This window comes from Aedes albopictus, chromosome 2 (genome assembly GCF_035046485.1).
Source record: "Aedes albopictus strain Foshan chromosome 2, AalbF5, whole genome shotgun sequence".
NCBI classification, from domain to species: domain Eukaryota; kingdom Metazoa; phylum Arthropoda; class Insecta; order Diptera; family Culicidae; genus Aedes; species Aedes albopictus.
In genome coordinates this window covers 393,822,870-393,835,085 of record NC_085137.1, presented here as the reverse complement: position 1 = coordinate 393,835,085, position 12,216 = coordinate 393,822,870, and the positions used below count along the sequence as shown (strand labels likewise).

The 12,216-nt window shown below is 43.0% G+C and overlaps 1 protein-coding gene across 1 annotated transcript in view; it reads left to right on the top strand.

The window, feature by feature from the left end:
- LOC109410769 (protein lin-28 homolog) overlaps positions 1–12,216 on the top strand; it is a 36,671-nt gene that overhangs the window by 21,260 nt on the left and 3,195 nt on the right. Inside the window, exons 2-4 of the mRNA XM_019684294.3 lie at positions 9,531–9,637; positions 9,706–9,878; positions 9,935–10,061. Coding sequence (XP_019539839.2) covers positions 9,531–9,637; positions 9,706–9,878; positions 9,935–10,061 — 407 coding nt within the window. The remainder of the gene's footprint in view (positions 1–9,530; positions 9,638–9,705; positions 9,879–9,934; positions 10,062–12,216) is intronic.

The following is a 12,216-nucleotide window of genomic DNA, read 5'->3' as shown; positions in this document are numbered from 1 at the left end:
AAAAAGGATTAGCCTATCGTTCTACCCTGAAGTAACCAACCCAATAAAATCGAAGCTTCAACGACATGGATTGCAAGTAGTACACAAAAGCGCCAACACGTTACGTGAACTACTATGCAATCTGAATGATAAGGTTCCCCCGGATGAGCAGTCAGGAATTTATGAAATTCCGTGCAGGGACTGTCCAGCTGTCTACATAGGTCAGACACGCCGGAAATTCAAAACCAGAATCAGGGAACATAAGAATGCCGTTGACACAAACAAACAAAACAAATCCAGCGTGGCAGTTCATACAGCAAGCAGTAACCACAACATCAACTGGGAAGAAGCGAAACTGCTCAAATTTGTCAACAAATCTTCGCATTTGAATACATGGGAATCCATGTTCATCACAGGGTCGAAAAAGCAATTAATGAATGAGGATGACCCTCCCATCGCATCGTGTCTCTTCGACCTAGCAGACTTGACGATAGAGTAAATTTCTCTTCTTTTGGACGTATACGAACAACGTACGAACACAACGCAGTCAGTCGGACATTGTCCTGAAGATGGGCTAGATCTCGCCCAAAACCGGTCGACAAAAGGTAATTTTTTAAGTCTTTTCTTGACGATTGTAAGAACGATAAGTGTTGTCTTGTGTCGCGTCGCGTATTGTGTGTGTCGTGTAGTTCTTGTTGGAGGCTAGTCCACCATGGCCACGCAGGCCATAGCGAGGCTAGCTCCTCGCTATGGCCTAAATTACAATGAAAATAGAACGCTAGACATCTTCCATCAAACTAGACGGCTGCCGACTGATACCTCAATCAGCAACCGCTACACTCTTTATTCATTAAGATGGCATTTCACCGTAGCGATTCACTGCGGCGTCAGTTTATCGACCACACTGGGGATAGGAACATTTTTCACCACACCAAGAAGCCAGTTTCTCTTGTTTTGGGTGGTAGGTAGACCAAGCGCTAGTGCGTGCTCTTGCTCGTCCGCCTTGGAACGAGTGTGGCTCACTCTTTCGCGCGCATCGCTCTCCGGCGCTCTCCCGTGTTTTCACCCAGCAGTCACCAAATTATCACCATGGTGTCGCCGGGGCGAGAACTCTCCGGTGTTTCACCGCAGCGCGCACTCTGGCGCAAAAACCTCACTGGAGCGCGCGCCCGGGTGATTTTTTACACTTTCACCGAAGAGAATTTTAAATCGCTCTCGCCGCACTGTTGTGTGGCCTAGTGCTCAGGGAGCTAAGAGATTTATTTCTACTCACCAAGCATGCGCGCATCCGAATCGCAGTGGTGGCTCCACATATAAGAGAAGGGCTCCTGTTCAGATGCACAGCGTGAGTGGTGTATTTTCTATTTCTCTTTCCCTCACTGAGGATATGGACATCTCTGCTCTCGACCACCTCACGCTCGCTCGTGAGAATATTCCCGTGATTATCTCGGCACATGCCGGCTTGTGGCACAAAGCCTCTGCGCGAGCGGTTCAGCTTCTCGTAGAACTTTCGTGTGTCCTTAGCGCGGTACAGCTCTACCATCGCTTCGCGATCTCGATCGTCCTGCTGGCGCTTCTTCATCCGGAAGACTGAGTTCTGCCTGTCTGTAACGTGCCTCATTCGCTCTCGTACGGTGTTGCAGCATTCTCACCCATGCTGCATTCTTCTCGTTTTTTTTAACTGTTCACATTCGCCGCCGTACCAGTCGTTTCTGTGATTAGGAGTCGCGAAGCCTAGTGCTGTGGGTGATGAGAGGTGAGAGATGAAAGGTTAGAGGTGAGACATGTGAGGTGAAAGGATAGAGATATGAGGTGCGATATGATAGATGAGAGATGGGCGATATGAGATGAGATGAAACAGATAAGACGTACGAGATGATGGATCAGAGATGATGGTGATGGCGTTCCCAAGCAGCACCTGCAACATCATGCAGATTGTGGCTTTCTATGCTTTGGTCTAAATGAGTTGCACTAGAAGCACACGAAACTTCCATCTTGTCAGTTGAGTTGCATTTAAACTCCGAAATTCGTAAAGTTGCTGCTTTGTTTCATAGAAATCACAAATTACCACGTGTTTGACATCGATTCGTGGAGGCGGAGCTTACATATTGCTCGCAAGTGATAATACAGTCAGCTTACATTAAATGTGTTATGAAACATGCATTAAACATCTAACTCTGGTTTGTTTGTTCAGATTAGATTCCATATGCGTTACAGAAAACTTGAGCGTCTTTTTATTTTGACAGTTCTCTAACTTGTGACAAAGAAGGTGCAATAAAGTAACAAGTAACTTCAGTAGCTTTTATGATGAGTTGAGCATCGATTCTCTCACAGAGCTGTGTAGTATGTAAGGTGAGTAGATAATACTCCTGGTGTCCATGGTTCGAGTCTGGACAAAATCTTTTCCCATCTTTTTTATCATTCCTCCTCGTTTATGTTGCATAAGAATTCAGAATCTGCGCTTTTTGGGTTTCAAAGAAGAAGCAATTGTGTTCTGTCGTCCGTAATACGGACAGTGAATAAATTGCACTAAGGTTGCTGTTACTGTATTAGCAACAAGTCGTGTTGCTTGGGTTGATAATGATGGTGAGAAATGAGATGAAAAACAAGCGATAAGTGATGGTGATGATGAGAAATGTGAGAAGGGAGATGAAAGGTGAGGGCTAAAACTAATGAACAAAAGATGAGAGTTGAGAAACGATGATGATGAGAGATAAAAGATGCAAGACGAAATAGATCTAAAAGAGATGAGAGATGGTGATGATGATGAAAGATAAGAGATGATGATGATCATGATATGATGAGAGATGAGAGATGTGAGATGAGAGAGGAGAGATGACAGATAAGAAATTAGAGATGGGTGATGATGATTATGAGAGATGGGAGGTGTGAAATATGAGATGTGAGAGATGATGGATGAGAGGCAAGAAATTGAGGATGAGATACGATGATAAGAGATTGGAGATGAGATATGGTGACGACCCAAGTAGCACAACCTGTTACAATAATGAATATATTACGTGTTTCATACAAACGTCAAAGTTTCGTTCCGAATATGAAAAACTTATTTTCATTCACTTATATCACCGAAAAAGCGCAAAAACTGGCGGCTTATAAAACATCTTTGATGTTACAAAAGATGTTTTTTAATACATTCTTATAACATAAAATAAAGTTTTGAATACGTTATTAGCAACATCGTAAAGACTTGTTGCTAGTAGCAAAATCCTTATTCATCAAACGCACGCTATGCAAATAAATGTGCCACCTATTATGTGATATTTGGTGATGGCTTAAAAAAATTATGCCTCACATTTTATTTGCAATCTATTCTTGATGTTTGGTCACCATGACAAAATTTCATTTTTTTTTTAAATTCTTAATCGCTTAACCCAATTTACAGCTCTTTTGTCCACTAGGGCACTACGTGAGCGATTCCAATCGGACGCTGCACTTACGCTTTGTACAGCGCCTAAATGTATTCTATTCTAATTCTGCTACATGTATCGAACTGGTGTCTTTTGTGCTGCTTCCACTTTTCTACCCTGTCCACGGTAGAATGATGAGCACGATGATGATGCTGTGGGCTGCTGTTTCTTTTCCAGTCCAATTGAGGGTCGTCCATTATGAGTTGCGGTTCGCCGATATCCAAATTCCGGGTCCGTTAGAGCTATATGCTCCGAAGAGGGTCAGGTGTCAGCTGCTCTCGGGGGAAGAGCAACTGACGAAAAATTGCAAGTGCCGGGGCTGAGATCGAACCCATGACCATCCGCATATGAAGCGAACGTGTGGACCACTGCGCCACGGGCCCCGACTACAAAATTTCATGTGCCATTCAAAATTTTTGGTGAAACAAGCATGTTCACTCTTCATGAATTCATTCGCTTTCCATCGGATTGGAAATATGAAGAAAAATTTTTGGTATATCTCTGATTTGTGTAGGTTTTTCAAACAAATTTTCAGACATGCAACATGGTGGCTACTTGACACAGTGCCGGTACGAAGTTTTGGTAAGCTACTTTTGATTACGAAATCTTATGTGCTTATGACTGTAGAATTTTTAGACGTTATGTACAGAAAAACTTTATAATTGTATTAAATGTTTAAACTATCTCAGATAAATATGTATCGGGCGAAAAACATGCAGATCAAAGGACTATTAATAAGAATGTTTGTGTGACACTTTTTTGGCAGGCACTGTAATTTATCTGTTCTGGTAGGGAAACACTCAAAATAGAGTCAGTAGTGTGCGGTAGTTCGGCAGCAGCAAAGTTTCGCGCGCTCGCTTTGCTAGATTTTTGCGATTTTTTTTTCTCTTCTCTCTGCGGGGCTCCGACGACGGGACGAGTGTGCGCGCGCCGTGGTTCGAGTCGGTTCCGAATTTTTCGCTTCCCTTCGGCGCTAGTTTCCAATACACTTTTAGTTGATAATAAATATTTTCTTTCATTTTTTGCATTTACACAAAAGAGTGAAAAATGTTACTTCGGGTTCGCCGGTCGAGAAAAAATCTGGGCGCCGACAAGTGAGTCGCGTTCAGTGTATTTCTGTGTGGAATAGACTAAAGGTTTCTGCTCCCTTTTTGGCTAGTTCTTGCGTCGAAAAGTGGTCGGTTGTTAACGGCGGTTTGTGTATATTGATCCATTGTCAAATCATATCACCAACCATAGGTGACTCCCGGACTGACAATGTACCTTACCCTACTAACAAAAAAATCCTTCCTGAGACAAACGTGGAGATGCAACGATTCGCGGTCTTTATAACAACGTTTGTCTTACTAACATTCCCTTCCATCCTCGATGACCGTAAGGACGTGGCCGGCGCCGTTATTGACCTTATTAAAGTTGAGAGCTCTCGACCTGTGTACATTGAGAATAGTAAGCTAGTCCCAAGCCCTATTCATTGGTTCCTTGTGCAATTTCGATTGCTCTGGTCAATCACGGAGTAGCAACTACGAATTGTGCGGTCATCTATGCTCATGCTCATGCTCATGCTCATGCTCTGGTAGGGAAACACTCAAAATATTTAAAATAGTTTAAATTACTTCAATTGTACATATTTTTTTATTATCTTTATTAAAGAGACTTTCAGCCCGTGGCTGGTTCATCCCTAAATTGTACATATTTATAACATGTTTGTTGAAAACCATTAGAATTGTTTCAAATACATAGATAAAACATCATAGTATCGTATTCTGAACAAATAGTAAACAGCGCTGTAATTTTTGTTTTCAGATACTAAAGCCTGTATCCGCATTAATCGGGACGCAGAAGTACGGCTGTTGCTCTGTAATGAATCGGTAAAATAGGCCAGAAAATTGACTGAGAACTCTTGGTTGTATGTTTATTGTTTGTGCCAAATTTCATAAAAATCGATGCATTACTTTTAACTGTGGATGAAAAACAATTAGACGTGGTTTTAAGCATTTTGTACAATCATGATCATGACCAATTTTCATTCACATAATAGATGAGTCTTTTACGCTACAGTTCAAAATTTTGTGATGATAATTATGAAATTTCGTTAGCAGTTATGATACTTATAGAGACACTTTCTTGCAAAATTTCATCAACTTTGATCAATTGGTTTGAAAGCTACTGGTGTTGATATGGATGAGTGTTAGTGAAAATTATTCGTGTTTTTCATGTGCGATATTTGCCCATTCATAACTTTTGAATGCCTCTGCCAATTTTCATGAAATTTTCACTGAAGGTAGTTGATTATGTGTTTATTATGCCTGCAAAATTTGATGATAAATGGTATAGTACTTTCAGTAGTACAATCGAAACAATAAAGGGTGCTGACTAATTGCTGTCTGAGGGACTAAAAATACGTTCAGTCCCAATACATGTTTCGGCTATAAAATTGTTGATAATGCATCAATTTTTTTGAAATTTTGTCTATGCAACAGATGTAGATTGAGAGGTTTGTGTTCAAAATTTGAGCCATTTCCTTTGCCAAATTCAAATGTTACAGCGCTGAGAAGCAAAACTAGGACCTGTACAAAATTCAACGGCGCACATTCTACTCTTTCATTGCTACAACAAAAAGTACTGCACCGATTCACATGAAATTTTGTAGGTAAAATGAACACATCTCAAGATGTTATTAGGCCAAATATGAACAATTTTAATGTATCTATTGCAGAGTTACAGCTGTATTTAGGTGTCCCGATTATTGCGGATACAGGCTTTAGTTTTGAACATAGTTATAACAATAACAAAGCTAGAGTGCAGTTCATGGAGCCGATATGAGGACATTATTTTTTAACATTTTTCCGGGTCAATTTAACACTAAGTGCTTTTAAGTGTGATTTAGCCGCTAGGTAAGTACCTAAAGTGATTATTAGGTATGTAATAAGAGGACTGGCGTATAAGTGAAGTGCAAGGGTGGTTTGCTTCTTTCCAGCCATGCAGTACTAAAGTGAGTTGTACAGCCACCAACTTTTTTTTAGATAATATTCATATATGTTTAGCTTGTTTATAGCGGCATCATCAAAAGTGAAGAATGAAAAAAAATAAGTGTTTGAATGCTGTCATAGTTGCTCTCATAATTGAATTGCTAGTATTTTAAGACAGAAGATTTTTTAATAAATAATGTTCAAGTGCGAACTGGCAGAACAGCGATCTGATAAACTTCAAACTATATTAACGTATTTGATACGTCAAAATAACGTATTTGTAACATATGTGAGTAAAAATTATATAATTATGTGCTGCCGATTTTTTACATAACATCTTCAATTGAATGATGATGTGTTATCAACGTTAAATTTACGTTACTTTAACTTGTATTGAAGTTAATCATTATTTTCATTGGCTTGTTATTGCCAAACATAGATAAAACATGATTTTAACACAAGATGTGTATAAATACGATTATAGTACTGCATTACAACATCTTTTTCAAATTTTATTTTCAAAGATGTTTTCTTTGTTACTTGGGGATAATGGTAATGATGAGAGCTGAGAGTTGATGATGATGATGAGTGATGAGAAGTAGGAGGTGAGAGATGATGATGATGAGAGTTACGTGATAAGAGATTGAAGATCAGAAATGAGAGATGCGTGGTCGGAATGATGATGAGAGATGATATATAGTGATGATGATGGAAGATACGAGATGATGATTACAGATGAGAGGAGAGAGATGAGAGATGTGAGAGATGAAACTTGATAAATAAAAGATAAATGATGAGAGATGCGAGATAGGAGATAAGAGATGGTGATAATGATGATGAGAGATGAGAGATAAGAATACTAAAAGTGACATAGAAGGTGGTTGTAAATGAGTATGGTTGTGATGCTGATGATATGATATGATATGATAATATCATGTTAAGGACGAAGGCAATTGTAAGTTGTGCAACAATAAAGTGAAATGTATTTAAAGTAAACATTGTTAATGGAAATATTTAAACTTTTTAAATGATGAGAGCGTAGGACAGGGGCAGAATGTAGGGATTGAGATAGGTACTAAAAAAGGATAAACAGGGCATATAGTTTAAGCAGCGGTGATGTGCCGCAAATGAAATAAACGATCAAGATGAAATGAAACTTTAATCTTGTAAAGTATTTCACGCGAGTAGGTTGCACGATTTACATCCGTCCTTCTTGGTAAAGGATTTCGGCCAATTTGTCAATTGCAATCGATTGATCTAAGTGGCCGCAGTGTCCGTCCGGACACTACATCGATTAATCCCATGTTAGAAATCTTTGAAGGAAAGGAACTCTTGGAAAAAAAGTTTCAGAAATTTTTGGAGGACTTCATGAAACAGGAATTAAAAAAAAAAAAACCAACAGAAATCCTTTAACAAAGCACTGAGTAGCAATTTCTGAAGGAATTTTTGGGTGAATTCCCGAGAAAATATATGAAGCAATTTTAGAACAAATCCTTGCAGGAATTTCGGTAATACCCTGGAAGAATTCCTGATAGAATCCTTGGAAGAGTTTCTATAGGATTCCTTAGGGGAGTTCCCGCACAAATCCCTGAAGGAATTCTAGAAATAAGCCAAGGAAATTTTTTTATTTGTAAATTTCCTATTTTTAGAGAAGTTTCTCGCAATTCTCTGAGGAGAATTAGTGAGTTGGATAGATTCCTAGATATTTTTTTGGAGATTTTGTTAAGAATCCATGGCGATACTTCAGAACAAATTCTTCGAAAAATTCATGAGAGAATTATTGAAGGAACTGTGGAATGTATCCGGAAAGGAATTACCATTCAACGCAACGCATTCTTGATCTGTTGGCTGACAATTGAGTTTTTTTTTTTAAGAATGCCAACATTGACAAGTAGACAATTCAAAACACAGACGAATGAAACATACCGTTTGTTGTGTTCAAACTAATACAAATGAGCAACCATCGTATAACATCCCACAGGAAACAATTAAGGAATCCTTGGATATTCGTGAACGGATTTTTGAAGGATTCCCTGAAGGAAGCCTTTGAAGAATTCCCGTAAGACTAAATGAAGAATTTTTTTAAGGAATTCTATGGTAATTCCTTATGGAATTTCAGCAGAACTTTCTGAAAGAATCCTCGAATGAATCCAGGAAAGAATTGCTGGAGAACTGCTTACATACTTGGAGAAATTACTTACGATATTATTGGCGGAACTTTTTAAAGAATTCTTGAAAGAAGTACCAGAAAATCTGTGAAAAAAAAATCTAAATGAATCCTTGGAGGAATTCCTCCAAAAGCTCTTTGGAAATTCTCTGAGTAAATACTTGAAATAATCCTTGGAGAATTTTTTTTTAGTGTTTATTGAAAAAAAAAAACTTGATAGGGTACTTAGAGAGATGTTTCAAAGGATTCATTGTAGTATTTTTTTTCTGCCCTGTTGGGCAGGTTAAGCCACTGCGTCCAATAAGTTGAACTTAGCTGTTAAGTTCATTGCAGTATATGTAGTAGGCTGCGAATAACAAGACGCAACAAGCAATGTGCATAAATAAACCTCACATGATATCCGATTATCTCAACGTATCTGAAAATAAACGCATGACTGTGCAATTCTTTCAAAAAAAAAATATATAGCATAATAATATTCAAAAAAGTTTAATGATGAGATTTCTAGCAAAAACCGAACCACAGCCATTGGCGAGCAGTTTTATTGCCCCTTATCTTACTTTCCCCATCCCCACCTCAGCCAAGTACTCTCAGAACAACAATTCTATTCATAATTTTTCGCACAAAAACCGTTAGACAGGTAGCGGATCCATTTCATCGTTCTTCAAAAAAGCAAAGAGTAAAAAAAATATGTTCCACCTTTCCGACAAGCTGTAAGACGTCATCGTCGAGTTGATTGGCGGCTTTTGAAGACCGAACTGACAAGGAAACCGAGGCCGGGGCCAACAACGACGTCCAACCGGAAAGGTGTCACTTTTATCTGGGGATATCAATCGAGGATTTTCGCTCCGAAAGGAAACCTGACGTTAATCTGATAGTTTTGACCCCTGTTCCGATGGCTTTTGATGCGCTATGAGCGCGAGCAGTTATAAGATCTGATTTGTATCATTTTTTTTTGATCGCATTTTTCTTTTCTTTTCCTTACAGACGGGAAGACGCAACCGAGGCGAGGACTGTGCAAGTGGTTCAACGTGATCAAGGGATGGGGTTTCATTACGCCGGATGACGGTGGACAGGATGTGTTTGTTCATCAGGTAAGGGAGGGAAGGGTTTGACGATTTATGAAAAGCGTAGCTAATTTGAAAACTTCCGCTCGGCACAGAGTGTTCTTCAGATGGAGGGGTTTCGATCGCTGGGGCAAAACGAGCCGGTGGAGTTCGAAGCCAAACTGACTGATAAGGGGTACGAAGCGACCAAGGTGTACGGGCCGTCACAGAGTCAGTGCAAAGGGAGCGAGTTCAGGCCGCGAGCTAAGCGGAAGTACCGGAAGATGAGGTGGGTGTTCAAAAGTTCTTGGAAGAGGCCTTTATATTTATTATCTTGTCTTGTAGATGCTACAACTGTGGAGAGTTTGCAAACCATATTGCTCAAATGTGCGCCTTAGGTCCCCTGCCGAAACGGTGTCATCATTGCAAAGGCGAGGATCACTTAGTAGCGGACTGCCCGAATAAACCTGTGGTAAGTACAGCAGAAAGTAGCTTAGGAAGGCCTTGTTCCGCAAATCCTGGGGACTTGTTCCGCAAGTCCTGGGGACTTGTTCCGCAAGTCCTGGGGACTTGTTCCGCAAGTCCTGGGGACTTGTTCCGCAAGTCCTGGGGACTTGTTCCGCAAGTCCTGGGGACTTGTTCCGCAAGTCCTGGGGACTTGTTCCGCAAGTCCTGGGGACTTGTTCCGCAAGTCCTGGGGACTTGTTCCGCAAGTCCTGGGGACTTGTTCCGCAAGTCCTGGGGACTTGTTCCGCAAGTCCTGGGGACTTGTTCCGCAAGTCCTGGGGACTTGTTCCGCAAGTCCTGGGGACTTGTTCCGCAAGTCCTGGGGACTTGTTCCGCAAGTCCTGGGGACTTGTTCCGCAAGTCCTGGGGACTTGTTCCGCAAGTCCTGGGGACTTGTTCCGCAAGTCCTGGGGACTTGTTCCGCAAGTCCTGGGGACTTGTTCCGCAAGTCCTGGGGACTTGTTCCGCAAGTCCTGGGGACTTGTTCCGCAAGTCCTGGGGACTTGTTCCGCAAGTCCTGGGGACTTGTTCCGCAAGTCCTGGGGACTTGTTCCGCAAGTCCTGGGGACTTGTTCCGCAAGTCCTGGGGACTTGTTCCGCAAGTCCTGGGGACTTGTTCCGCAAGTCCTGGGGACTTGTTCCGCAAGTCCTGGGGACTTGTTCCGCAAGTCCTGGGGACTTGTTCCGCAAGTCCTGGGGACTTGTTCCGCAAGTCCTGGGGACTTGTTCCGCAAGTCCTGGGGACTTGTTCCGCAAGTCCTGGGGACTTGTTCCGCAAGTCCTGGGGACTTGTTCCGCAAGTCCTGGGGACTTGTTCCGCAAGTCCTGGGGACTTGTTCCGCAAGTCCTGGGGACTTGTTCCGCAAGTCCTGGGGACTTGTTCCGCAAGTCCTGGGGACTTGTTCCGCAAGTCCTGGGGACTTGTTCCGCAAGTCCTGGGGACTTGTTCCGCAAGTCCTGGGGACTTGTTCCGCAAGTCCTGGGGACTTGTTCCGCAAGTCCTGGGGACTTGTTCCGCAAGTCCTGGGGACTTGTTCCGCAAGTCCTGGGGACTTGTTCCGCAAGTCCTGGGGACTTGTTCCGCAAGTCCTGGGGACTTGTTCCGCAAGTCCTGGGGACTTGTTCCGCAAGTCCTGGGGACTTGTTCCGCAAGTCCTGGGGACTTGTTCCGCAAGTCCTGGGGACTTGTTCCGCAAGTCCTGGGGACTTGTTCCGCAAGTCCTGGGGACTTGTTCCGCAAGTCCTGGGGACTTGTTCCGCAAGTCCTGGGGACTTGTTCCGCAAGTCCTGGGGACTTGTTCCGCAAGTCCTGGGGACTTGTTCCGCAAGTCCTGGGGACTTGTTCCGCAAGTCCTGGGGACTTGTTCCGCAAGTCCTGGGGACTTGTTCCGCAAGTCCTGGGGACATGTTCCGCAAGTCCTGGGGACTTGTTCCGCAAGTCCTGGGGACTTGTTCCGCAAGTCCTGGGGACTTGTTCCGCAAGTCCTGGGGACTTGTTCCGCAAGTCCTGGGGACTTGTTCCGCAAGTCCTGGGGACTTGTTCCGCAAGTCCTGGGGACTTGTTCCGCAAGTCCTGGGGACTTGTTCCGCATGTCCTGGGGACTTGTTCCGCAAGTCCTGGGGACTTGTTCCGCAAGTCCTGGGGACTTGTTCCGCAAGTCCTGGGGACTTGTTCCGCAAGTCCTGGGGACTTGTTCCGCAAGTCCTGGGGACTTGTTCCGCAAGTCCTGGGGACTTGTTCCGCAAGTCCTGGGGACTTGTTCCGCAAGTCCTGGGGACTTGTTCCGCAAGTCCTGGGGACTTGTTCCGCAAGTCCTGGGGACTTGTTCCGCAAGTCCTGGGGACTTGTTCCGCAAGTCCTGGGGACTTGTTCCGCAAGTCCTGGGGACTTGTTCCGCAAGTCCTGGGGACTTGTTCCGCAAGTCCTGGGGACTTGTTCCGCAAGTCCTGGGGACTTGTTCCGCAAGTCCTGGGGACTTGTTCCGCAAGTCCTGGGGACTTGTTCCGCAAGTCCTGGGGACTTGTTCCGCAAGTCCTGGGGACTTGTTCCGCAAGTCCTGGGGACTTGTTCCGCAAGTCCTGGGGACTTGTTCCGCAAGTCCTGGGGACTTGTTCCGCAA